Below are 25,356 nucleotides of genomic sequence, written 5' to 3' on the forward strand. Positions count from 1 at the left end.
CAGAGAGGAACTCGGTTTGAAGAAAAATGGATTTTGGGCATTAGTGGATTTATACTCCCTACCCTTTAACAACTTCTCCAGCATGAGAACTCAAACAGACCTTGGGGAGAAAGGCTTTCCTCCCTCCTCCCTCTTGTGCACTTTTTCAGCTTTGTTTGTCCAAGTTAAGCTATGTCCTTGAGGGAAACCCAGACCTCCATCTGTGCTCTGCTCCCCTTCAAACAGCTGCTTCCATTGTGCTGAAAGCCACGATGCATCCATTACTTTAAATAAAATTGCAATGCTGGGACAAGCAAAATAAAGTTTTCCTTAGTTCCCTGGAGCACTGCTGGACACCCTGCCCTGCCCAGGACTTCTTTCCTTCAGGAGTTTGGCTGGGGTTGAGCAGTGGTTGCACTCTACAAGTAGTAAAATAAAAGTGCTTCATGGCTGCAGGCTGATTGCTGCCACTTCTCACAGACGAGGGGAGGGCAGCCCACAGCTGAAGAGCACCTTCAGGCTGTGCTTGAGCACCTGCTCCGCAGGGAGGGCCAGCAGATACAGTGGTCAGCAGATATGGTGGTCTTGACCCTGTGACCACGATCATTAGGCCATAACCACGTGGCTCAACACTGTCCTTCCACCTACCATGAGCTCTCTGTTTTCCTATGCTCCCCCTCTTTCTGCCTCATATTTCTTTTCCTGAGTTGCATTTACTGTACTCTTCTGTCTCTTGCCATGAGCTGTAGGTTTGCTGCTTTAAGTTTGGGGCTCTAGATTTGTCTTTTTCTCCAGGATGTTGCTGGGCTTGATCTTGCCTGCTTCAGGGATGTGATTTCAGTGCTCCCAAGTAAAATTCAAAATGAAAAGTGAGTAATGAACTCTGCTCTGATGCTGACTCTATTTTTGTCCTTTTAGATCTAAACTACAAGCATGCTTTCTCAAACCTTGGAAAAGATATCCACCTGTCTGCAGATTTGGCCTGCATTACTCCTGCATCTGAGCCTCCTGCAAGGTAAGCTCATGCTTAACCTGTGCTTAGGGCCCTGTGCTGCAGGAGGGGAGGGTGATCACTGCTCTCCTGGAGGAGCTGCAGAGCAGCTGGAGGCCTGTGTCTGTGCAAGGACACATAGTAGGGGAGCGGCTTGTGCTGAGGGGCTGCTTTGTGCTGATGCATGTGAGATGGGGGGCAGGGGATCCCCAGGAACTGCCCAGCCTTGTGCAAACCTGATAGCTGGGAGAGGCTGAGGGTGCTGCTGTGGCCTTTGGATGCCCCGGTGGTGCTTAATCCTGTGATAAGGGGTTGTCTCCTTCCCTTAAGATGAGAGATCCTTCTCACAGAACAGAGGGTTTGGGTTTCCGTTCAGTGGCCTCTAAATTGTTTGTCCAGAGCCCAGCACTGTTTCTTCCTGGAGTCACTTAGACCCATTCCTTTAGAAGTCATCCGTGATTGTGTATTTGTGCATAAATGAATATTAATGGTGAATGTGGTCTGACTACTGGGCCCATTTCCTCCCACAGCTGTTTTTGTGTGAGACCCGATCCCCAAACATCTTGTGCACACATCTTGCAGCCTGGCTCTGCAGGCGAGCTCGATGGGGAGCGCGTTGCCTTGCTGGCAAGGCCTGTTGTGGTTTCAGCACGGATGGAGCACATAGCTGCTGAGTGCTGTCAGGGTCTCAGCAGCCCCACACTTGCCTTACAGCAGATATTTAGGTACACAAAGAACTAGAGGTTCAACTGGAAAAGAGCTCATGTGCCCAAGATCTCTTAATGATCTTAATGAGGCTGCAGCTAAAGTGGAATTTGGAGGGGGAGCTGAATGTTGGGTTTTGCTGCTTCAGCTGGCGATGACAGCCCACCTGCAGCTCAGGGGGCAGTTACAGGTCCAGCTCTCAAACTGGGCACCAAATCAAGTATTGAAACCACTTGTGATGGCACCTCTGTTTTGGGTACGGTTCTGTGCATTTCTGCATTTCTCCTTTTGTGGATTTGTCCCAGAGAGATTGTTGGGACTGCTGTAGGAAGATGGTCTTTGGGTCAGCGGGTTCTGAGACACATACTGCCAACAAACCATTCTTAATCATGAAGTGAGCATCACCTTATAGATAGTGGATAATAGATTTATTTAAATAGGGAATTCACTGTGTGAGTCATGTGTCCGAACAAATTACTGCTCCTCTTTTTTGATGTGCAATCCTCACGACCTATGAGCAGCCTGCAGCAGAAGAGGTGTGCCCTAAGTAAGAAGCTCTGGCCTTTGCAGTGCTATTTACAGGGTCCTTTTCATGAGGGGAGGCCTAATGCAGGATGCACTGCAGGCAGTAGGAAGGTTCTGACTGCCTGAACTCAGTCCCAAATCATTTGCCTGGATCTTGGTTTAAATCACACGATCCAATTACAACTTAATCCCATCAATATGAAATAAATGTTCCCACCTTTGGTAATTTTCTCCGTGTGGAAAGCTGCTCTACAGCACGCAGCCTCGCGCCTGTCAGTGAGTCTGTGTGTTGTGTTCCTGCTGCATGAGGGGAAGGGGAGCAGAGGAAGATGGCTGGTGAAACACACAGCTTGAAAACCCTTCTTTTGGCCCAACATGGGAGCTCTGTAGAGATGCTGTCACGGATCCAAGCAGGCTGGGGTTAAACGGTTTCCTCAGCTTTTCTCCCTAAATCAATTTGAATATTCTTGGCAAGCTCTGTTACTATGCATGGTGGGCAGCTGTGATTCAAGCTGGTTTTTTTTTTTCCCCTTTCTACTGTCCCAGTCTTCCTGTCTTGTGCAGATGTGATCCTTTCTCTCTGTCTGCCTAACAGCTAATTATTTTACCAGACCAGCCAATAGTCTGAAGAAAACAGACTGTGCATATTCTTGAAAGCAACAACTGTGTTACAGTGTTGGGGGGATGGGGGAGGGAAAAAAAAACAAGAGCCATTTCCTTCTGCCCCACTCCTTAAGCAAACCTCCCAGAATAGCATGCATGCTGATTTATAAGGGACCCATCTTCCTCCCAAGTTAGTTACCCAACTTTTACAGCAGAAATGTACGCTGTGTATTTGGGGATAGTTGGAGAAAGCCAGCTTGAGTGTACAAGTCATCTCGCTAAGAGCTCTAATCACCAGCAACCTGGAAACGGACGCACCCGTGTTGCTGTGAGAATGTGGCTGGCACACCAGCTGCTCCCCAGAAACAGCCGGGGGTCACTGTGCTCATTGAAATTTCATTCCTGTCTCTTATAGGCAATTATGCCCTTCTGGTTAAGATAATCAGCCTCTGGGTTTAGACAGTACTTCTTCAAAGTGATTGCTCTGTAATAGTCTGTCCCATCCCTGATGTGAGCTGTTGAGCTATAAGGTGCATCACAATCACACAGTTGTGTTTTATGTCCCACAGCTTGCTTTGGGAATGCCTACTAGTTTTGCTGGTGCGAGCAGAGGAATCATTCATTCTCAGCCATCCTTTGCTGCTGTGACACAAGGAGAGGTGTGCTGCCTTGCTGAGCTTAACCCCAGGACGATGAGACCTGTCTGCACCCTGCAACAACAAAAAACAGCAGGTCAGTGGGGCTCACTCTGCTCTCAAGAGGCTGGTGTGTTCCTTGTGTCTGGGGACGCTGATTTAAGCTGTGAGTGGTTGGCAATTTCACAAGTAAAGCAATAGTGTGTGCATCCCAAGAGGAAGGAACGAAGGCTCTGAATGAAAGCGAGCACCTCAATGTCAGGTAGAAGCTGCTCAGTACTGTTTGGAAAGTGGACAGGTTGCTGAGTTGCAGTTCCAAAGCTGAGCTGTATTCAAGTAAGCAGCCCACTCCTAAAAGCAAGTTCCTTGCCTCAACAACCCCCTGCAGCATTAAGAGGATCAGTACTCAGAGTGCTGTATCCCCACCTGACTGCCTCATTCGCTTCTCAAGGAACAGAAGAAGTGGAGCAAGAGCCAAAAAAAACCAAACACCCAAGTATTCCTCACTTCTTTGCTACCTTTAAAAAAGTGGCACCAATTTAATTAGTTTTTCACCCTCCAGGGCTGTAAGTTCTTGTATAATTAGATGATGGGTAATGATCATACAACATTTTGTTCTCATATAGCACACGGGTTCCATCACTGAGATTGTTTCATAGGTATTTCCAGTTACAGCTCCAGGCTGTCACCCAGCAGTGCTATAGGGAGCCCTGGCCTCTCCCTCCCCTTTTACAAGACCTTCTTACTATCTGCCAGCATTACAGGTGCTTGCATAAATCGCCTCAGCTTTTAGCAGACTTGCCAAAGGGCAGTTTGAAGTAGTGCTGACACACACTACAGTGGGAAAAGGCAAAACTGGAATGTTCCAAGGGAGCTGAGTGGCTGGGCACTCCCCAAAATATCGCTTCTCATGTCTTTAATGCCACCCTTGTCCTTCGCGCTTTGGCAGGAAAGCCAACGTCAAGCTCACACTGTGTGATTCGGAATGGGAATTTATTGGACAACAGTGAAGTTCAGATTTGGAACAGCCCCCAGAAGGGCTGCTCTGCTAACGAAAGCGCCTGATGCAAGTCAGGACTTACAGGATGTACTTGTGTTGAGGTCAGCAACTGTCAATTAATTAATTCATTAAAATACTTGGAGAGATTTAAAATGGGCACGCAGCGCAAACATGCATGCGAGAGGATCCTGAAACCACTTCAGCTTTAGGGCAAACAAAAACCAGATGGGAGATGGGTGCGGTGATGTAAAGGTGTAGGCAATGGGCTGGTATCTATCATTATTCCTGCAGCTACAATTTAATTGCTGTACCTCAGTTTTTTTTAAGTTACGAGAAGGAGCACAAGTTCTGCAGTTAGAAGGTGCCCCTCAGCATCATCCTAAAGCTGTTAGAGATGCACGATGTGCTTTATTCATCACCTAGAAGAGAACATGTTTCCCTCGACTTTAGTATCAAGAACTGCTTTCAGAAAAACCCCTTCAAACGAAGATGCAAAGTCTTACACTTCCTCTCCGCCCTGAGCATCTCTTTGCACCAAAAACACCAAAGCAGAACCCTGCATGTGGGCACAAGGAAGGCCCTGCTCCAGCTGTTGGGGATGTGCAGATGTGCGTTATGACCTTGGTTTGTGCACTTAGTTGGGAACAACGGGATGCAACAACAGGTTAAAGAAAGGTAAGGTACCCACCTGTGGGATGTTATTTAAAGCCTATCTATCTCAATACTGTAATGAAGCAGAGGTGAGAGGCTACAGTAGCACCTACTCAAAAAAGCAGTATTTTTTTTTCCCTTGAGCTCTGTGATGACAATGACTTATCCCAAAAGGACAGCGCATAAACTGTAGGGAGGAATTCACTATTGAAAACACTGACAAGCAGACAGTGGCTGAGCTTTCCCCACAAAAGCCAAGCCATGTCAGGCAAACCAAGCCAAAGCAGGGAGAGTGGGGAGCGTGTGTTATCATGGCTGCACAGAGGCAAAGCCTGGCTTTCTCCTCACCTACAAATGAAATCAGAATTGTAGGTGGGATCTTTTCTTCCCCTGTCTCTTGAAACCCTGTCTGCAACCTGTATCTAAGATGGCACACAGCTGGCCTAGCCCTCAAGACGGATCCACCCAGAGCCAAACTACACGTTGGGTTACTGTATGAAAACCAAAGTCATTGTCTGCTGGAGACACAGTGCCTGGGCAATATCCATACAGAACAGCAGGTACAAACGTGCTACGATGTAGAAGCTGAATGAGCTCACTTCAAAGCCAGATAAATGGATTTCTTCCACAACAGAACGCCATTATGTGGCTATCACACATAGCCAGGGTCACTGAAATCAAGCAGGCATATAGCTTGAACTAGGCAAGATTCCTCTCCAAGGCTACGTATTAATATAAATATATATATACATACTCACACACACATATATATATATACACGTTAATTTAAACTTGGATAGGAGGAGGCAGATGTTGGCTAGGGAATGGAGATGGGGTGCTTTTCTCACTCTGTGACAGCGATCAATAGGAAACATGTTACTCTGTCACATCACATTCCCTCAGCATAAGCAGCTGGTGATAGTTTCATGATGAAAGTTATGTTAGAAAAAAGCCTGACAAAACTGCGATTTCCCAAAGGAAACAAAGCAAACGTCATCTACTTCGAAAAAAAATCTGATTTTATTTTGATATTGCAAAGACCTGTCCATTTAAATAGATGTTTATTTCCATTCATGGTCTCAACCAGCGCTGCGTGTTAACATGCTGTTCAGAGCTGTATAAAAAAGCCATTTGTGTTACATAGGTTTAACATCCTAGAACACTGCGGGAGGGGTTTGAAGCGGCTTAACATTAAAAATAGGATAGTCCCAAAAAAACTTACAACTGATGCAGCATCTTCTAGTCTAATTTGATAGGAGCTGAAGCACATTGCAGATATAACCAAAGTTATTTGGTCTTTAAAAAAAAACACACACAAAACCAAAAAACCATTAAAAGCAGATCACTTTCATATAGTGCTTCAATAGTGAAGCTGTCAGCTGAGAGAACAAGGGAACAAACACACGCTCCTGTGTGCTAACACATACACAAACACCGAGCCCAACTGGAACAACCCCATTCAGCGTGTGGATATCGCATTCATTCTTCTGAATTCAGGACAGCTGTAATTTAATACACTTTGTCTTTCCTCTCCCCACCCCAAATAAATACATGGTCTTCATGAAATCCTAAGATACCGTATAATCAACTGACATTTCTTTCTAACGGTGCTGTGAAGTTCTCTTGTGAAAGGGCCAAATTCCAAAGCCTTCATTCAAGATGACAGGCACGTACCTGACCAAATGATGAAGAGGGGAGAACGTGGCTTAGAAAAGGGGTTTGGGTCCAGGTCTGGATTTGTACAACTGATCAGGTGGCAGATTGTCATTCAAAAAAAAAAAAAAAAAAAAAATTAAAAAAAATGTTTTTTAAGTCATTCTTTGGTTTATTTACATGATTCTCAACGCTGTCCAGAAAGCCCAGAGACAGTCACATGAGAAACCAGAACTCTAAAGCAAGCGCAGCATTCTTAAATCTCATGTATTAAATGCTCAGAAGACTAGAGGAATTCAGAACACCCCTTACATTCATGTCCCCAAAAATCTACTAACTGCATGAGTGCATGCACTGAGGCATGGCCGGCATGCCTGCAAATCCATATTGTTCAAGTTAAGAGTAAATATAGATGCAAAAACCCCACCCACCTATAATTAAATGGTCATTACTAGCAATACTGTAGCATCTGTCTTGTTGTTTAAGAAATGCAGACACGGTCTCTGCCTGTTTGGCTCCCTTGGCCAAAAGGAAGCTGTCTGCTCCATTTAGAAAGAAAGCGACTTTGAAGAATCCAAGGGAGTTTAATATTTCCACGTTCCAGCGGTCAATTATTCATGTAAAGATGTAGACAAATGGCAAGTGTATGAAAGCACATCTCGTACGTTCCAAGGTTTGGAAGTCAAAAGCAGGTCTTAGCTTCCTCACGTTTAAATGTTACGGTAGGCTTGGAAAACGAAGGAAGAAGCAATGTAATATTTCCATGAAGAGCAAGTAGAACTAAATCTAACCGGCATTCGTATGTGAGCAGTTTTTGCTATGCTTTGTGTAAGGCAGATTTTATTGTGCTGATAGTTACCGGTTTGCTGGGGGGAAAGAAAATACAGGCAACTCTGCTCAGAGAAGATGGCTGATAATTACTAGTGACAACTGCTAGTTTTCAGTACAACTCAGCTTTAATGTACTTTCTGGAAACAGCATTTTCGTCATTGGTTTTCACTTCCTTCCCCATCCCACCTAAAGTATCCAAAAAATCAGAATGAGTTGCGGATATTTACCAACCAATGTCTCCTCTTTGAATGCTATTTTTAACTAGAACAAACACGGCTCATTCTTTATAACCTACCGCCAGTGGTTGTTTATAAACATCTGCTTGCTGCAATAAACACCGGTCATTGAAATATTCATTCGCAAGAACTACTTGGCACTAGGTTAATATACTTGTAAAGTTTAATACAAGTGCTTCTGATGTACATACAAGCACTTAAAAACATTTTAAAACTTCGTTTGGGGAGTTTTAATATCTTTAATTACAGTTTTCACAAGCATTTCTGAAAGTATTCAATCTCTTTAGAAGTTCAGAGGCTCCTCTCAGCACATCTAAATAAGTTTCTCAACAGTTACAGAACAGCTAACGCGACATTCTTGCTCCCTGTGCTGAGATAACACAGTACCAAAACGTAGCTACAAAAAGAGGCATTTTTGGTCGGACTGACCTCCAGCCATCCCTTAACAGAAAAGCAACACGGCTCAAACCTGTCTCCTCCCTCCAAAGTAAAAAAAAAAAAGAAAGACATCTAAGGCCACAAATTTACTTTAGCCAGAATATCCGGTGTTCCCTGGTTTGTGGCAACTGTGTACATGCCCGCTTAGAGAAATACAGTATGGAAGCCCCACCACCTCTAAGGGTTCTAATACATCACCTCAGAAGCCAGTTTTAGGCAGCAGGGCATATAGAACCACGTTACATCGACGAAGTGTGTTAAAGCCATTGCAGCTAGTTGAACCAGTTTCTAACTATGCTTAATCAAAATTCCTTATTGCAGGAAAGGAGAGGGGAAAAAAAAAAAAGTCTTAATGTAGAGAGAGGCAAAAAGATGCAGAGATAACCACCACAATGACCCAATAGCAAAAGCTCCCGTTTAAAGGTTTTCTTATGCTAAAAAAGGCACACAACCCCTTGTGAACTAGAGACAAAAGCTAGCGGTACTACAGCAATAAACCCAGAAGAAAAAGCCCACCAGAATTACCCAATTGCCTACTGGGAAGGAACAATGAAGTAGACAGGCTGCTCCTGCTCTGTTTTGTTTGCGGGGAAGCGGTCAAATTTAATAGTCTAATTTAGCCACATTAAGAAACATTTAACAAAAGCCACCCCAAGAAACCAGAACAAAACCTGACCTTTGGGTCAAAGGCCACAGACAGGCCTTTCCATAGCATGTAGCTGAGTGAGTTCAGAGATTGGCAATGAAAGAAAAAAAAGCTTTAGACGTGATGGGAACAAGCTTTGGGATTTATCGAACAGTCACACCAAGCTTCTCCAGCACACGCACTCCCTTTTCTTGGTATTCTTGTCGGGTCATCCAGAAGTTGTCTTTGTCTTTCATGATGTCTGCTAGAACCGCGCCACCCAAAAATACCATGTGCTTTCGGCGAGGGGGATCTTCAATTCGGATCTTAAATTTCTGAGGGAAAAAACAACACAACAAAACTGGTACTTGGATTCTCAGAACAAAGACCTCTCAAACGAAACTGTGCTTTCAGCTACAACAAGGAAACACAAGTAGGTTAAGTGTGAGAAACACAACCAAAATGCAATGCTAGCACAGGGCGCTTTGTGTGAGCTTCCAGCTCGCACAAACAAAGTCAAATAACTACTTTGCACTGGAAATTAGAGAGGGCTATTGACACGTCCCCAAAATTATACCTTCCATGTATCCACAAAAAGCCCAGAAGTCAGAATAGAAAATTAAAGATCGTAGTTTTGCGTTTTATGAACACAGAAGAAGAGTTAAACGCTTGCTAAGCTTTGTTGGCTAAAATTATCACAAGTTTACCGGATCACAAAACGCTTTACAATTATACCAAATCTGAGGAGGGCTGATGGAACGGCTTTTAAATTTATACAACCTAACCCAGCTTATCTAATTCATATTCTTCATTATTTGATGCCCAAGCTCCAACTGCAAGAGCAAAAATGAGCACAGTCAAAGCTACATGTGATTCTGTGATTCTATTCTGCGCGACTGAGTCATTCTAAAGAGCTGTAAGAGATCTTCAGAGAATGCTGTACTCAAAGCTGAGGAAGTTCAATTCAGTTCACCATTAGAAACTTCACTCTGAGCAATTTCTCCCATAAATATCTCCTTTTGGAACAGCACGCTGCATTGTTACCAGATAGAAGGCGATGCTGCCTCCATCATGTGTTTGGCTTTTGTCTGCAGGTGAACAAGGAATATTGTTCCACTTGAAGATGTATGAACTCCAACCTTGAACTTTTGAGCATTTCATTTACTATGTAGAGCACGAGCCCAAGTTTTTAAAGACAGAAATAATTTTTGCTCAGTGATGGTTTTCTAAAGCACAAAAACTCACTAGCACCCATCATTCTACATTAGAGTTGTACGCTAACATTTAACTGCATGTTTTATGCTCAAACTAACCCAAGACTTCAGGAATGACTTTCTATCAGCATGACCAGAAGGCAGCTTTATTGCATATGTATGCAAAAGCCAGCACAGGACTGTGAAGAACAGGGATGCACCAAGCTTTTAAGCTGCATGGAGGGTGATTCGCAGCTTCAGTCATTTCTAACTACTTGGTTCCCTCTAGTGGGGATTCAGGATAATAAACCTCCACCCCACACAAATACAGCAGTGACTCAAGAACTTACTGAGAGTTTTTCCACATCTCCTTTCAGAACTCGTTCCAGGTAGAGCTGTTTAAGTTCTCGCTCCAGTCGTGAAGGCAGCCCAGGGTACATAGTGGACCCTCCAGACAACACAATGTGCTTATAGAATTCAGACCTAAGCAAGAGAACAATGTTTTTAGTGTGCTACATAACTTCTAAGACCGACCCCCAGTTCCAGTATGTATCTTCACACAGCTGTGCACATAGTGGTGACTAAAGCAAAAAGATGTTATTCTCTTATAAAGCAGCCTCTGTGCTACAATTCACTGTCAGAGTGCGGCAGTAAGTGTTCTCTTACCTGGTATCAATGTCAGCAGCCTGGATGGTGTTGAACAGCAGTTCAGCCACACCAACCCCCTCCACATTGATTAAGTGAGGCTGGAAGAGCGCCTCTGGTGCCTCAAACCGTTCTCCTCCGACTTTGATAATCCTGCCATCTGGGAGCTAAGGAAGAGAGAGCACCATTCAGCAGGCTGCTTTTAGCCACTTAGATACAGAGAGCAGGAGGAAATGACTTACATTGTTACTTAGTGTTTTAAAGCAGGCAATTGTTGCTTATTGTCGTAACTGCAAGAAGTCAGTAGTACTGAAAGAAGACGCTCATTCTTCAATGGCTACACAATTTACTTACAGAGACCAAGGACCAGATATATTGATACTGAAGTACCAAAGCTACCCTGCAAAACAGATCTTAATCTTGATTTTAAAGATGAACTTGTGTCATGTGCTATTACAGCAAGTCTCCTAAGAGCAAGTTTTCCTCTATTCTTACCAGTTACCAGTCACAAATGTATCACAGCTAAAGGGATGAAGCTGAAATAATCTGACATGCTTTCTGCTTTCTCTACAAGTTTCTGTGCTGTGATATTCAAATTTCAAGCATCCATAGTTACAGAATGAGATTTTCAAGTTTTCCCAGAACCAAGTAATGTGATTCCACAGACTTCTATGTCTGGGAAGTGAGAGACTGCCAAGAAAAACTCACAAGGAATCAAAGCTAAATGCTACCTGATTTTAAACCTAATACGTTTAGGTCAAGAAAACGTGTCTCAAACACTCACCGTGTATGATTCAACTAGTACTGTAGTCTCTAACGCCAGTTTCTGCTCCTGCTCGATGTTGTATCCCACGTAACACAGCTTCTCCTTGATCATGCGAACAGTCTCGAAATCAGCAGAGTGGTTGAACGCGTACCCTCGCAGTAAGAGGAGCTACAGTGAACGGATCAGATGAGCAATGAATGTGAGAAACAGTACAGATCTCCTTACCCCCAGTGTGCACAGTCAAAAACTTGTCAAGTTTGCCTGGCTTTTCTAACTGCAAACTCAGTATTAAGTCATATCTGGAACTGTATCCATTATTACAAGAAAAAGGGAAAAAAAAAACCAGATAAGTTGGAAATTTTCTTTTACCTAAGAATTTCCAGTATCACTGTTACAGAAGTGAAAGAATCATTATGTTATTTTCCACACTAAAAAAAATGCAAGAATACAGCCTTGCTTTTATTTTACCTATCAAGAAAGCCAAACTTGAGGTTTTATTTCCCAAATACAAAATGAAATCCCTCCCCTTCTTAGACTGCTTCTAGGAAAGCGAGTACAGTCTGAATAATATCAATGCTATCACATGATTCAGATGAGGAAACGTAACACAGAGAGGCTAAAGCAATACAGGGAATGCTGGTGTTCTTGATGTCATTAACATACGAACATTAACATAATCAAGGGGAGGTGTTTAGCAATTTCTTGCTACCAAGGGGTTTTAACTTGAACCAGTGTGCCATCGGCCTCAGTTTCAAAGACACTTTCCAGCTCACCTTTATGAGGTACCTGGTGATATCCCTCCCAGCAATATCTAACCGTCTGGTGAGATGAGGGAGAGAGAAACCTTCATAAACTGGGCAAATATGAGTCACACCATCTCCAGAGTCCACAACAACACCAGTCAACAGACCTAAGAAGACCGGAACGGGGGAGGAAGTACAACTGTTATTAGCACCTCCATGAATAGAGCAGATTGGTTTTATCATTGTAATCATAAGCAAAAATATAAAGCATGCCTTTAAGACAGATTTGAGCTTGCTTACAGCAGTAATGAAGTAGACCCAAGCCTCATTAATAGTGTACTGGAGCTCTACCTCAGTAACACATAAATCAAACATATTTTAAGTTATCTTTGCCTACCTTGAGCATACAAAGTAAGGACAGCCTGAATGGCTACATACACTCCAGAAAACTGGTATGTCTCAAACATAACCTGCAAGATGAAGGCAAAAATTAATGTCCAATAAGGCCATCCTTAAATGAAGTATCATAAATGTTTGAAAATGGTCCTCATGTCATTCTGTATTTTTGCTGATCAAAAACACTTTCCAAGAAATTTCATCGCAAACATTAAAAACTCATTTGCTTTATTGCTTTATGGCAGTAATTAGCACCATCAGTTTAATAGCTTACCTGTCCATTCATGTGAGATGAGTCATCTCAAGGACCTCAAACATTTCACATCCACTCAGCAACAACAACTGAATACTTTCAAGAAACCTATATGCCAATTCCTGCCATTTTACCAAGCCATTTTCTAAAGTGCCCACCGAGTGGGAGGCACATACTTGCAAGGCCAGCCAGCTACTTCATTATTTAAATGTGACTTGGAAACCAAACATTTGTTAAAGCTGTATGTTCTGACTCTAACGAGGTTCAGACTTTTTCTTCTTCCTGTCAGGGTCACCAGTCTTCGTACAACCGGAGACTGTCAAACAGAGCAAACAGACACCTACTCATATTGGTCCAGAACCAGTGCAGCGTCACAGACTGTTCTCTGTTCTCATTTGGGCCTTCTTCCTTCCTTTGAAGTGCAAGAAATGACAAACTTCTAGAATTAGCTTCAGTGCAAACCTTGCTACAATGGAAGGAGTACACCTAGAATGACTCAGTTACTACTTACAGAACAATCATAGAATCACAGAATGGCCTGGGTTGAAAAGGACCACAGTGCTCATCCAGTTTCAACCCCCTGCTATGTGCAGTGCTGCCAACCACCAGACCAGGCTGCCCAGAGCCACATCCTTGAACGCCTCCAGGGAAGGGGCATCCACAACCTCCTTGGGCAACCTGCTCCAGCTCTTATTAAAGCATGAAAGGTAATTGCCCATCTCATAGACTAGGCTCCCCTAAGCACTGAAACTAGCTGCAGTGAAGGAATGGTTTAAAAGTAAAGGATGTCCAGTTTATAGGATCTTGTCCTCTTGTCCTCTTTATAAATACAAAGAAGGCCAAGTAAACAAGTAATGCACAGCAGCTTCCTCCTCCAAATGCTTTACTATGGAAAAAAAAAAAAAAAAAAAAGATGATGAACTCTGATCACTCCAGCACAAAGTTCTGTTTTTGCTCTTCTACAGCCTCCCAAGCACTTCTGCCACTTCCAGGATTAGAAAGTGATTAAATCCTAAGCACTCCCACAGTTCAAGTAAAAGATATCTTAAAGGTCTTAAATATCTTAAAGGAAAAAAAAAATGCTGATGCCTGACAATTTCAAAATTGTGTACTATTTAAAGACCCTCCTCTGTTAGAGGAGCACATTTTTAAGTGGCTGTTCCATATCAAAACCCTGATCCTTGCAAAGTCAAGTTTATTATTCCATAGCTATATTGAGCACATAGCAAAATCTCTGGGAAGACAGATGCCCCCTTTCTAAGAACATCTGCAGTGAGCACACAGCATGACAGGAGCTAGAGGAACATAGAGGGGGGTGATGGCGGAGCACCTTGCCATGAGAAGAGCTTGCTTTGGGTTTTTACAACCCCAAATCTGAACTGCAAAAACCTACTGAAGCTCACACGTGGACAGCTGGGGTTTGCTGTTCATTCTTTCAAGACATCTACATCTGTTCTCTTTGACTAGGAAAACGCCTCATCGCAGGATGACTGTGTTAAAAAACATAAGATGTAAATGCATCCCAAGAAGATTTTCCTTCTAGTGACAGCTGCTTTTGGATTAGCTGGTGATGTTCTAATAGAATCTAAGGAAGAAGAACTAAGAATTGGGATAAGGAGATAAAGAAAACTAGACGGGAACTGGGAGAAGAGTCTGTGCTAGAGTGTATCTCTAACGCTAAATGACATGCCATGAAAGTCAAGCTGCTCCTAAGGGTATTTCAGAATGAGAACACAGCAAGCAACTGGAGACAAGTAGCAGCCATTACCTTAAAATGAATAGCAATCTGTGTCTCCTGCATGCTACAAAAGAAACAGCGCTTTGAAAGTATGTATGTTACAATGTACATGTCATGTGAACTGCTGTTACTATGTAGCTGTGCTTGATCGAGAAATGTGGTGAGGAAAGACAATCCATGGAAATAGCATCAAGTACAGCACATGTAATTTTCTACTATCTTGACACGGTCCAGGCTTTTCCTTTTGAAATACTATTACTGCAGTGCACCACAAACTATAGAGGCATTTACTACAGGCTTCAGGAAAATATTAATTTGATTCCCTGCTTCATTCTGGTCTAGCCTCCCTGAAAAAGAAGAGTCTGTGTCAAAAATGGAAGACAGACAAGTGTAAATTAAATATTCCCAGTCCTCGTAATGCTATGATCCATTAAAGATATTAATAGAGACAGTGAACTCCTGTTCAGCTCAAGTTTGACTTTATGAAAATGGATTCTGGTTCTCCTTAATCCTCTGAATTGTGGTTAAGTATCTACAGTCTCTGGAGTGGTTTTAAAAAGCACATGGGGCAACACAAATGTTTTCTCATACTTCAGAAGCTATAGGAGGCTTCTCAATTTATAGGATAAAATTACTCAGCACCAGAATAACTAAAACCCAGCCTGGTGCACTTAGCAGGAAAACAGAAACGAGTGCACCATTGTAGACAGCTGGAAAGCAATGCAGCCTCAGCAGGAAACTCAGCCATTCCTACTATATGGAAGCAACCCAGAATAGGCCACTACGTTCATCACACCACAGCTGCCTGATACACAGCAGACAGCATTGCTAATGTCCAGTTACACAGCGCTTAGATAACGGGCCACTAATGTCTATACATGCTAGAAAACTTTCAATTTAAAAACACAACAAAATTGTACAGTTTGATTAATCCTTGAGTTTTTCTGCCTCAGATTTATTTAGCAGGACACTGAAATAAAAGACTACTGCAAAAACACCCACGGTCACATAGCAGAAAGTATTACTATAGCTGTGACAACTAATGGTTTTTAAAGGAAAGTTAGTAGGTCAAGATAAAATTAAGTTCTTATTCCTCCAACCAACTGAATTCAGAGGTAGCTTAGGTTGTCCTGGACAGCACAGGATCCAAGAACCCAGCTTTCCTTCTAAGAAGGCTTTCACTGACAATCCCTGGGGGTGTTAAGCAAAGATCAATGAATTGGTTGTCATCACACCTTTGTCTCAGCTACTTCCAACAACGCTGCTCCATCTGGTCAGCATCAGCTTGTCCAAGCATCAGCCTCTTCCAAAATGTTACTGCCTTGCAGAAGTTCAAGTCATTTAAATTAATTAACAATCACCCAATATCTAGTAATCAAAGTATCTTAGATACCTGAAGAAAAATGTGCATTTCTAACCCCGTTTTGTTGGTGAAATGGCTTGAGACACCCAGTCTGCTTCTAACGTTTGGATAAGAGGGACTGTTTGAATTTGACCACAGCAACCTTTATAACCATGGCTGATGGCACATTTGGCTCAGAAGACAGGAGAACTGCCTTCCCTCAGGCAGCTTCTGGGTATTCCAAGAAAATCCAAGCTTTTTATCCATACTTGAACAACAGCACATCTTAACTCCTACTAGAGGGACGTACCTCCACGATCTTCTCTCTGTTTTTAGTTGGGTTCATGGGAGGTTCTGTAAGCAGTATTTTACAATTTTTTGTGTCAATGTTAAGTTTCTCTGGTCCAAATGTGTAATCCCAGAGGTGCTTCATATCATCCCAGTTCCGAACGATGCCATTCTCCATTGGATAATTAACCTCCAGCATTGAACGTAATTCACTTGCTTCGTCTCCAACCATGAGATCCTGTAAAATGTTAACATAGAAGTATGTTAGTTGTTGCAAAGTCCTCTAGAGAACAAAATCCTCAAACAACGACAGCAAGCTGTGCTAACCCACATCTATCTGTGCTTTCAAACAATGCCCACATTTCAGAATTGTTTTTAGGAGCTTAGGAGACAAGTAGAATATACCCCGTGTAATATTGAAATTGGACTGTTATCTATCCCAAACCTTCCCCAAAACGATGCTTTTGTAAGGGTAGATGTTTCTCCACTGACACCTCCGAAGTTCTGTCATCAGATTTCAGAAGGCTGAGATACAGAACAGCATGTAAAGATGGTAGGTGGACTGCAGAATATTTTCCCTGCACGCTGCACGATGCCAGGAAAGGAATATAGAGTGGTCCATTAGCAAACAGAACAGTAGCAACAGCAAATAAGTGCTTATGAGTTCCACACTATACCTTAAAAGTACCTGTGGTTTACACATTGCCTATGCCAGTAGGGTGTGAAGAGAAGAGACATCTAAATGTAAAACATACCCTGGTCTGTTCCATGCTGAAAGTCCCAAGACAAAAACCACGGCAATGCATTCTTACACAAACACAACCAACGAATGCAATTTGTACAACCATTTCCCATTAATTAAGCAATCTGTTTCTTAAAGTTAGTTATGCAAACATTGCACATTCAAATTAGTAGCACTGTATCTTCTCCTTTCCCACGTACTTCCCAGAGGAAGTATGCACAATATGACACTGTGTTTGTTCCCTGTTGTATCTTACATTTTCCTATGGAAGCCTTAACTGATCTGCTCACACCTGGCCTCTAAGAACATGTTTCTAGAGCGCTGCTTTCACTCTACTGCTGCCTTCATTTCGCTGCAGAAAATTGTCTGCTCCACACAAAAACATGCCAGCAGTTACCACGGTGCAGAAAACTTTTATAGAGAAGGTTATTCAACCTACAATTCAATGCAAGGGGTAAAAAAAAAAACAACGGACAGAAATGCAGCATCAAGTCCATCAAAGCCCATTTCAGAAGCAACCTAAAGAGCTGCCAGCAACCAATAAAAATAAAAAGGAAGCTTATTGAAAACAGTGTCATATAATCTGTTCCTCCTCCCTGACAAAGTGCTCCATTTGCTTTCCCTTGTGCAATAGATCACACCTCCACTACCCAGACTGTACAGAAGACAGAAGTCAAGGCTCTACCTTTTTAAAACCAAAGGTAGTTCAGTGGAAGCATAACACAACTCCTCCACATCAGGTTATGCCATCAGAAACCCTCAGCAGTGTATTATTGTGTGCTGCCTTTGGAGGCTTTGTGCTCCTGGACAGGATGCAGCCCAGGAAAAGCCAGTACTGAAACACACAATCAAGTCACACCAAACTTCTGCGTCCTGTTAACAAAACAAAGCTGAAGGGCAGAAGCACTCATTGTTCTCCAGGGCACACAAACAAACAACACTCATAAGGAAGGCAGCCCATACAGCATCACTGTCGTGACATCCAACGTTCCCATCACTCTGGGACTCAATATTTGCCTAACTGGAAATTGAAACTTTTTTCATGCCCTTGGTCTGTAACGTTATGTAAAGTAATTTCCGCTGCTGGAGATACTGAGCTCACATTGGTCTTCAAGTGCTATTCTTGCACCTTGCAAAACCACAGGTTATGTCATACTTCAACACAATACGTAAAATAGTCTCATCAATTAGTTGCTAGTAAACCAAAGCAATGAAACACATCCAAAGTAAGTATGGATTCAAAGGCAAAATGTAAGGCAAGACAGAACAAGGAATAGCAAAAAACAGCAGAAGAGCTCTAGGTCCCACCAAGCATCAACACTAAACAAGCAGCACGAGGCACCCTCACTTACCATTTTTTTGTTATTCTACTTCAACCGGTCAAAAAAGGTGAAGAAAAGGTAGAAGCAAGAAAGTCAGAAAAAGCCTAAATGAAATTCTCCAGTTATTTAAAGTACGCAGTAGAAATAAGCTGCAAATAGATGCACGCGCGGCTGAAAAATATCCAGGTTAGTGTAGTTAGGGCCAAGTTCACATCCTTGGGATTTTAGCTTAAATGTCCCTATTTAAAGCTACCGCAACAAGTTGCTGGCATGTTGCGTTTGTGCACCTTATGTTGCAAACAAAATCTGTCCCTTTCTAGTAGGGTTCTGTGCATAACTGTTCTGTAACACTGGAATTTCACCCCTAGCAATGTGCTCATCTGAACTAGATGAGACTCTGCAGAAAAGGATTGACTACAGCCAGCTCTGGCTAATGCTACGTTTAGGTTGTTTTAAGTGTTCTGCCTTAAATACTCAAGAATTCAAAGCAATAATGTCAAAGTATTTGTCTATAAGGAGACTTAATTGTTCAGATATCTTGGAACTAAAGTTCTTCACAATAGCAAGGTATGGATGTAGGAAGATAGGAGAATTAAAACAGCTGGGAAGTAACCTGAAGTACAAAGTGCACACATGCAAATGCTGTCTGAAATTATACTATGGTCATTTTCATGACTGCTGAGATTCTTTCTCCTCCAATTAAACCTACATGTAAATTATCAAAAGCCATAAAGGTAACTATCAGCACTACTAAGGCAAGTCTACCTATGGTGTGAATTGCATCAGAGGAAAAGTATTTGCAATTTGTGGCAGCTGCTTTAGCACAGGCAGTACCAAGGACTGGTCAAAGCAAAGCCCCCTTCCTCATCTCAAACCCAGATGAAGATCAGCTCCACGCCGCCTTTGGCAGAAACTGAGTACAACTGTAAGACATGGACTATGGCTCAACAGGTCCCTGAGTAATGCCCTAATATCCTGTCTTGATTGGTCACAGGTGCACAACGATCCTGCCTTCCTTTTCTAAGGTTATTCACTCCCAAACTTGCTTCAGAGATCAGCGAATCAGTAAAGACAGCAAAGTGGTGTCTATGTGTCTGGTTTCCAATTTCTGAGGTTGCAACTTGAAGCCAAATGATACCAGTGATACCTGGATTTTGTATCTGTGGCCTGAACTGTGGACTGCAGGTCCAAGAAAATGATGCACCCCCAACTACTGAGGCTGTAGTTCCACAGTCACTCCAGAGCCAGCAGCAGATGTATAAGGAAGGTGGGCACAATCTTCTCCTAGCTTTCTCGTGGCTATCTGCCCCACTGTGCTTAAATGCTTTTATGGCAGTAAGCAAAAAAATAGGAATTAATTCACCTTACTGTGAAATGAGAGTCCAGAAAGAAAACATGGGACAAAGCAGCTTCACATTGGAAACTCAGTAGATGGATGATAACCACTGTTCAACTGTGTGTTTCAGAACTGCACAGGAACGACAGCTTGTCTGAATACTTCTCAAAAGTTAAACTGATAAATCTTGCCACTTCCCTTACCCAGTTTTAAGCTTACGACATAAGAACCTGCAGTGAATGGATAGAATTAATTTTGGCATAAAACTCAACTGCTGAAATACATTCCAGTCGAGAAATCTGCAAGCAACTCACAAAGGAAAACGACATACACACCTAACAAGTCAACCCACTGGATTATCCCACGGGGATATTCCAAGTATCTGTGGCATAGATTTCTTAATGCAATGTTTTCTTAAGGTAAGGTATTACAGGCAGATGCTCTAAAAGAGCTAGGAAGAAATCAGGACACAGTTTACATTCTCTAAATATAATCCATGCTTTGGCGTAAGAGGGGCAATAGAAACAGAATTATAATTTCAGGGGTCTTTTGCATCTCTCTCATAACAATTCCTTGCTGGTACTTCCTACCCTTCTAGTTCAACACTGCCATTTGTAAGGATATTAAACTAAGTTATCAGATAATCATGACACCAGAAGTGGCAGGACAGGCTACGTCAGATCAGTTGGAAAGAAAACACGACTTCATCAATATGATTTCAAGTATAAGACAGAATGGCTTGGGTTGGAAGGGACTGTCAAGATCATCTAGTTTCAACCTCGTGCCACGGGCAGGGTTAGTCAGATAAACCAAGTTACTCCTGGAAGTCTGAAAACAAGGAACAAGGCTGCAAAGATGCATGTATTTTCCCCTTTTATTACGCTACTACTCAGAAGCAACAGGGAAACAACATTGAAAGCCTGTACATGTGAGGTTCTACTCGACCTTCACTGGCTGCAATGAGGGTTTCTACAGTTCTGCATGCACTTCTGCTTCTCCTTCAAGTTCCTGCTTCTGCCTTGCCCTCAAACTAGCTTTCACAATTGTGTTAAGAGGCAGTCAGAATTTACCTGACAAAGAAATTCCACTTTATCAGCTGGATCTGCTCTCTAAAGTGGCTCAGCACGCTACTGCAGCACATTAGGGCCAGCACAAGGTAAGAATGTGTGGCTAGAAGCAAGCCAAGAGGCTGTGACCACAGCAGGGTCAAGACATTACGAGAGCCTCAACTGCAGAAGCAATTACTAATAACTGAAGCATTACTCTCTAACTACAAAAGAGAGAAATGACAGCCCCCACAAGACTTCTGAAGAAGATTTGGGATCAGTGGCTCCCCCCACCAACCCATGCCCAGAATAACACCAAGAAGTAGTTCAAATACAGCCTCCCCCTCTCTAACTGATGGTCCAGTATCACACATCTATCCACAATAAAATAAAAACAAAGCCAACAGAAACTCAAACACAACCAACCTTAACACATCTCATACAATGTCACAGATGATAAACTGTGATCAGAAAGCAAAGAGTACCAAATAGACCTTGAATTTTCAGAATCCCTTCAGCATTGTCACATCATCTTGGTGATAAATACCAACCACTCCTGTTCACTTTCTGCCTTCTAATGTTGACAGCACTTACATATTAGCATTTCAAGTCCCCCTTTTGCCCAGAACTACTTGTGCTCTATCTGCTGTCTCCTCAATTGTAGCTGAAGGCTTCTGTGGAGCTTTGGACCACCCTCTTGATTTCCTTGTAGTACACGACAAGGTAAAATCCAGCATGGAAATTAATCAAGAAATACAGAAATGGCATAAAGAAGAATACAGAAACAAGCATTTGCAAACACTGCGTATGTCAAAAGATGCCCTAAATATTATTATTAATCTGTTAGAAAAGAATAATGTAAAGAATTACCTTGATTTCAATGTTTCCCACTTTAGCAGTTGATCTTATAATAGGTCTTCCAACCAAAGCTGGAAATATGTGCTCCGGAAAATTTGAGCCTGCATAGCCACATTTCACAAACTGAAAAGAAGAAATGATTTGATTAGAGCATGTAGTACTTAGTTTTACCAACAGTCATTTGTTTGGGAGTAAAATGATGTAAAATGAGTTTGCAGTAAAATGTTCAGGACACAAATGAAGTCCCAGTTAGTGGCAGCTCATAGCAAGCAGGACATTCTGAAAGTGTTTGTTCCTCAAATACATACAAAGGGAAGTTCCACAGTGCCAGCTCCAAAGATCCACTATACGTGCTAAGAAAGCATTAAGGACTAACTGAGCACAAAAACCCCCTGTCTGTGATGATGTACAGCTCTAACATGAAAAGTCACTTTCTGTTGCTCTGCGTTATTCATCTGTGAGGAATGTTTCAAGCTGGTTATGGAAAGGTGCAAGAAACATTCCAGTTCAATTTGGGCTAATAGGAGTGGAGAGGGAATTATGAGCTTTTTTTGTGCCCCTCGTTTCTTTCCCTGGCTCAGAATTTGCTCTCTACAGAGGCAGAGCTGTTCTGAATACCAGAACTACCACGTATAACATTAATGTCACTCATTCTGTTGCAATCTATGTTCTCTGTAAAGGCAACTACTTACCGACTCTTGCTGACATTAGGACAAAGAGTACTGGGGAGTTACACAGATCTTATCTGTGTATTCAAGAATGCACAGCTGCTACGATAAGCAAAGGGCCACGTTTTTTGATCACCTACCTGGACATGCCAAAATCCCAAATGTTTTACACCACAGGAAACATTCGAGACGTTCTGAAGGACTGAGCTGAGTGTAAGTGAAGGTTTACAGATTCACACACAGACATACAAGAAAACTGAACTAGAAAATGCTGAGCTACAAAGATACTGTTCTAAGTTCTGACTCTCTCAGCTGTAAATGTAACTTTCAGTCCCTAAGTTAAGCCCTAAGGCCTTGACACACCTTGCTGGGTCATTGCACAACAGTAGGATACTGGCAATTCACAGATCTGATAGCTGAGCCATTCACCTCAATCTCACTCATTTTATTTTGCATTGAATAACCCCGTCTCTCCCTTTCAGGTTAGAACCAAGAATCTGTAAGGATGACCTTTTTTTACAAACTCTACGTGGTTAACCAAACAGAAGGGGCAAGTTTTTCATTCCACCTTTCTCCCCTTCAAATCCACCTTGTTTCCCCAGGCCACATGAATCATCAGTGAGCACTGAAGGCAGCCCTGTAGCCAGTATCCCCTGGTGGGAGATGCTGAGTGTCCTCAGGGTACAGCACTGCCCCCACCACCACGGTGAGCACTCAGCTAGGAGGCTGGTGATGAAGCAATGTCAGATTCTAAGGCTGAAGAAGGACACTTGGTCAAACTACCAAGAGATAAGTGATAAGAGATAAATGCACCTAAGCAACAAACACACATCCACGTAACTGAACTGTCTTGGAAGAAGAAACATATGATGCTCATCCTCTCTTTCAAAAGATCTCTTGAAACATCTGATTGAATGTTATAAGCTAGTTTGGAATATAATCATCTTCTGGAGCCAAATATGAAATACTCAGTGTTCTCTCTACCGTCATGTGAAGCCCTCTATTAAAACTGAAGTACAGCATTGTTGTTGCTCTGCCATCCCTCCTCTGTGCAGCCCTTGGAGCAATGACTTCAGTACAACACTCAGCGCACACCATGGCTCAATGACTTCAGTACAACACTCAGTGCACACCAGGGCTCAAACACCAAAACCAACACTCAATGGATTTATACACCTCTTGGCAAGGAAGCCAAAGTTCACCATCATTCCTTTTTGCAAGTGCCTGCTACACATGCAAAATGCTTTAAGAGCAGCTACTTCATTTGCCTGCCCGTGTGACCATTTTACCATATATAGTTTCTTCTCCATTGCACTGTGGTTTGCACGGGCTCTTTCACTTCCTACTGAGTCATCGAGCAGCAAGAACTTGAACGTATAAGTGTTCTTCCGAACTAAAGAATGAGGAAGCTCCCAGACACCACGTGACAGGCTTTAAAATGAACACAGTCATATTCTTACTGGGGAGCAGTGTTTGATTCCTTCAGTTGATGCAACTCTCAAACAAAACCTCTAAATACTATTAGAGAAACGTTACAGGCCACTCAGTTACTTTCTGCTTGTCCTACAGAACACCCACCTCTCACACTCCTGCAGCCCAGATGCCATTGCCTGCCTCCATTCTGCACTACATGTTGGAAGAACTTCCTTCTAGTCGCCTCTTCCTCAAAGCAGCATCCAGACAAGTTTAAAGTTAAAGCTGCAGCTGAGTTTTCTAGTCTCTGTTTTTAATGTGATATTTCTGGCACCTGACTAGAAACTTAATTTCGCACGTTAATTATGACATATCACGGCATATCAGAAATCCTTTTGATATAAAGGAGGTCACACATGAAAACAGTTACCGTGAAAAATCCCATTTTGACAAAGTAGGCCTAATTTGACATATTCAATTCCCAGCTGAAGTTTCAAACACCTTCCAATGCCAAGAACACAATTTTTTTCTGGTTTAATTATCCTAAATTGACCTCCATATTTCAAGCTGACTGATTGAACAGCCGTGTCCTGATACCTCGTTCTTGCACAGAGCTGACTCTGATACCTGCACACATGCACTGTTTGCTCGGAGGGAAATGCAATCTAACCCAGCACAAGCCGAAGTGACACTGGCCCCTCCTCCAGGCCCCCAACAGCAGCACAAAGGCACCTCACCGTGTTACTTACACCCAGCTGGTACAGCAATACAGCGCTGTGTCACCAGCTCCAGCCAAGTGCTGCACAGCTCACTGCTGCACTGCCAGCAGGAGGGCAGCACTGAAGGATGGAGGGGGCTCCTGGGGCATGTGCCTCTTGGGCCAAGCCTGACAAGGAGAGCATTAAGCACTGAGAACGGGGGTGGGGAAAGGAGTGAGGGGTGGAGGGAGGGGGGAAGGCCTTCTTTTTCTTATCCTAATCGATACAGTGGGCAGTGCCCTGCTGACCCTCGGCCCTATTCAAGATCGTTTTCCCTGGTAGGGAGAAACACGAGGAGGCACCGGGGCCGTGAGAGCTGCGCTGTCAGATCCCTGCTCTCCTCACTTCAAACACTTGACAGCACGCTCCGCAATTCAAGAGGCCGGATCCTTACCAACGCCATCCTTTGTCTCAGCCATTCCGTCCTCGGCTTTGAACGGTTTTTTCTTTATTCAAAACGCTTTTTTATAAATATAATATATATATACATATAACTATTTTTCCTCAGGGGGAGGCACACAGCACACACCAGGCTCCGCCGTCTCCGCGCTGCTCTCAGCCGCTTCCTGCCTCCACGTTACGAATCGCGGGGGCAGGAAGGTGGCGGATCGCAGGGGCAGGAAGGTGGCAGCGAGCCCCGACCACCTCAGCGCCGCCCGCGGCCCATTCATTCCCGGCCGCCTCCCGTTGGCGCAGGCCCCGCCGCTGGGCCGCACAGGGCGCGGCGGGCGGACCGGGCGTGCCGGCAGGAAGCCGAGCCGGGGGAATGGCTTTTCTCCCTCCCACCGACCCGCGGGACTCACCCCGGTGCCGTTGTCGCACACCACCACCTTTCTGCCCAGCGTGTCCATCCCTCCTCCGCCACCGACCGATCGATCGATCGACCGCCTGCCCGCCCGCCGCACCGTCACCTCACGACGCCGCCGCCGGGCCGCGCGCCCGTTCTGCCGCCGGAAGCCGTCAGCGCCCCGTCGCCA

General features: G+C 43.4%; 1 protein-coding gene and 1 long non-coding RNA gene across 2 annotated transcripts; one reads left to right on the forward strand and one right to left on the reverse strand.

The window, feature by feature from the left end:
• Positions 1–900: 900 nt before the first annotated feature.
• On the forward strand, positions 901–8,600 carry LOC116653139. The gene is made up of 2 exons (XR_004306531.1): positions 901–994; positions 3,373–8,600. It is a non-coding gene; the product is annotated as an uncharacterized LOC116653139 (long non-coding RNA).
• A 220-nt stretch (positions 8,601–8,820) lies between these two features.
• Positions 8,821–25,344, reverse strand: ACTR2 (actin related protein 2). Its single transcript, XM_015856538.2, has 9 exons — positions 25,183–25,344; positions 21,553–21,663; positions 16,259–16,474; positions 12,617–12,689; positions 12,250–12,386; positions 11,495–11,644; positions 10,732–10,877; positions 10,416–10,548; positions 8,821–9,207 (listed from the first exon to the last, which is right to left on the reverse strand). Exons 1-9 carry the CDS (start codon positions 25,228–25,230, stop codon positions 9,037–9,039), a joined length of 1,185 nt encoding a protein of 394 aa, XP_015712024.1. The 5' UTR covers positions 25,231–25,344; the 3' UTR covers positions 8,821–9,036.
• Positions 25,345–25,356: the final 12 nt, after the last annotated feature.

The sequence above is a fragment of the Coturnix japonica genome, chromosome 3 (assembly GCF_001577835.2).
Source record: "Coturnix japonica isolate 7356 chromosome 3, Coturnix japonica 2.1, whole genome shotgun sequence".
Lineage (NCBI taxonomy): Eukaryota > Metazoa > Chordata > Aves > Galliformes > Phasianidae > Coturnix > Coturnix japonica.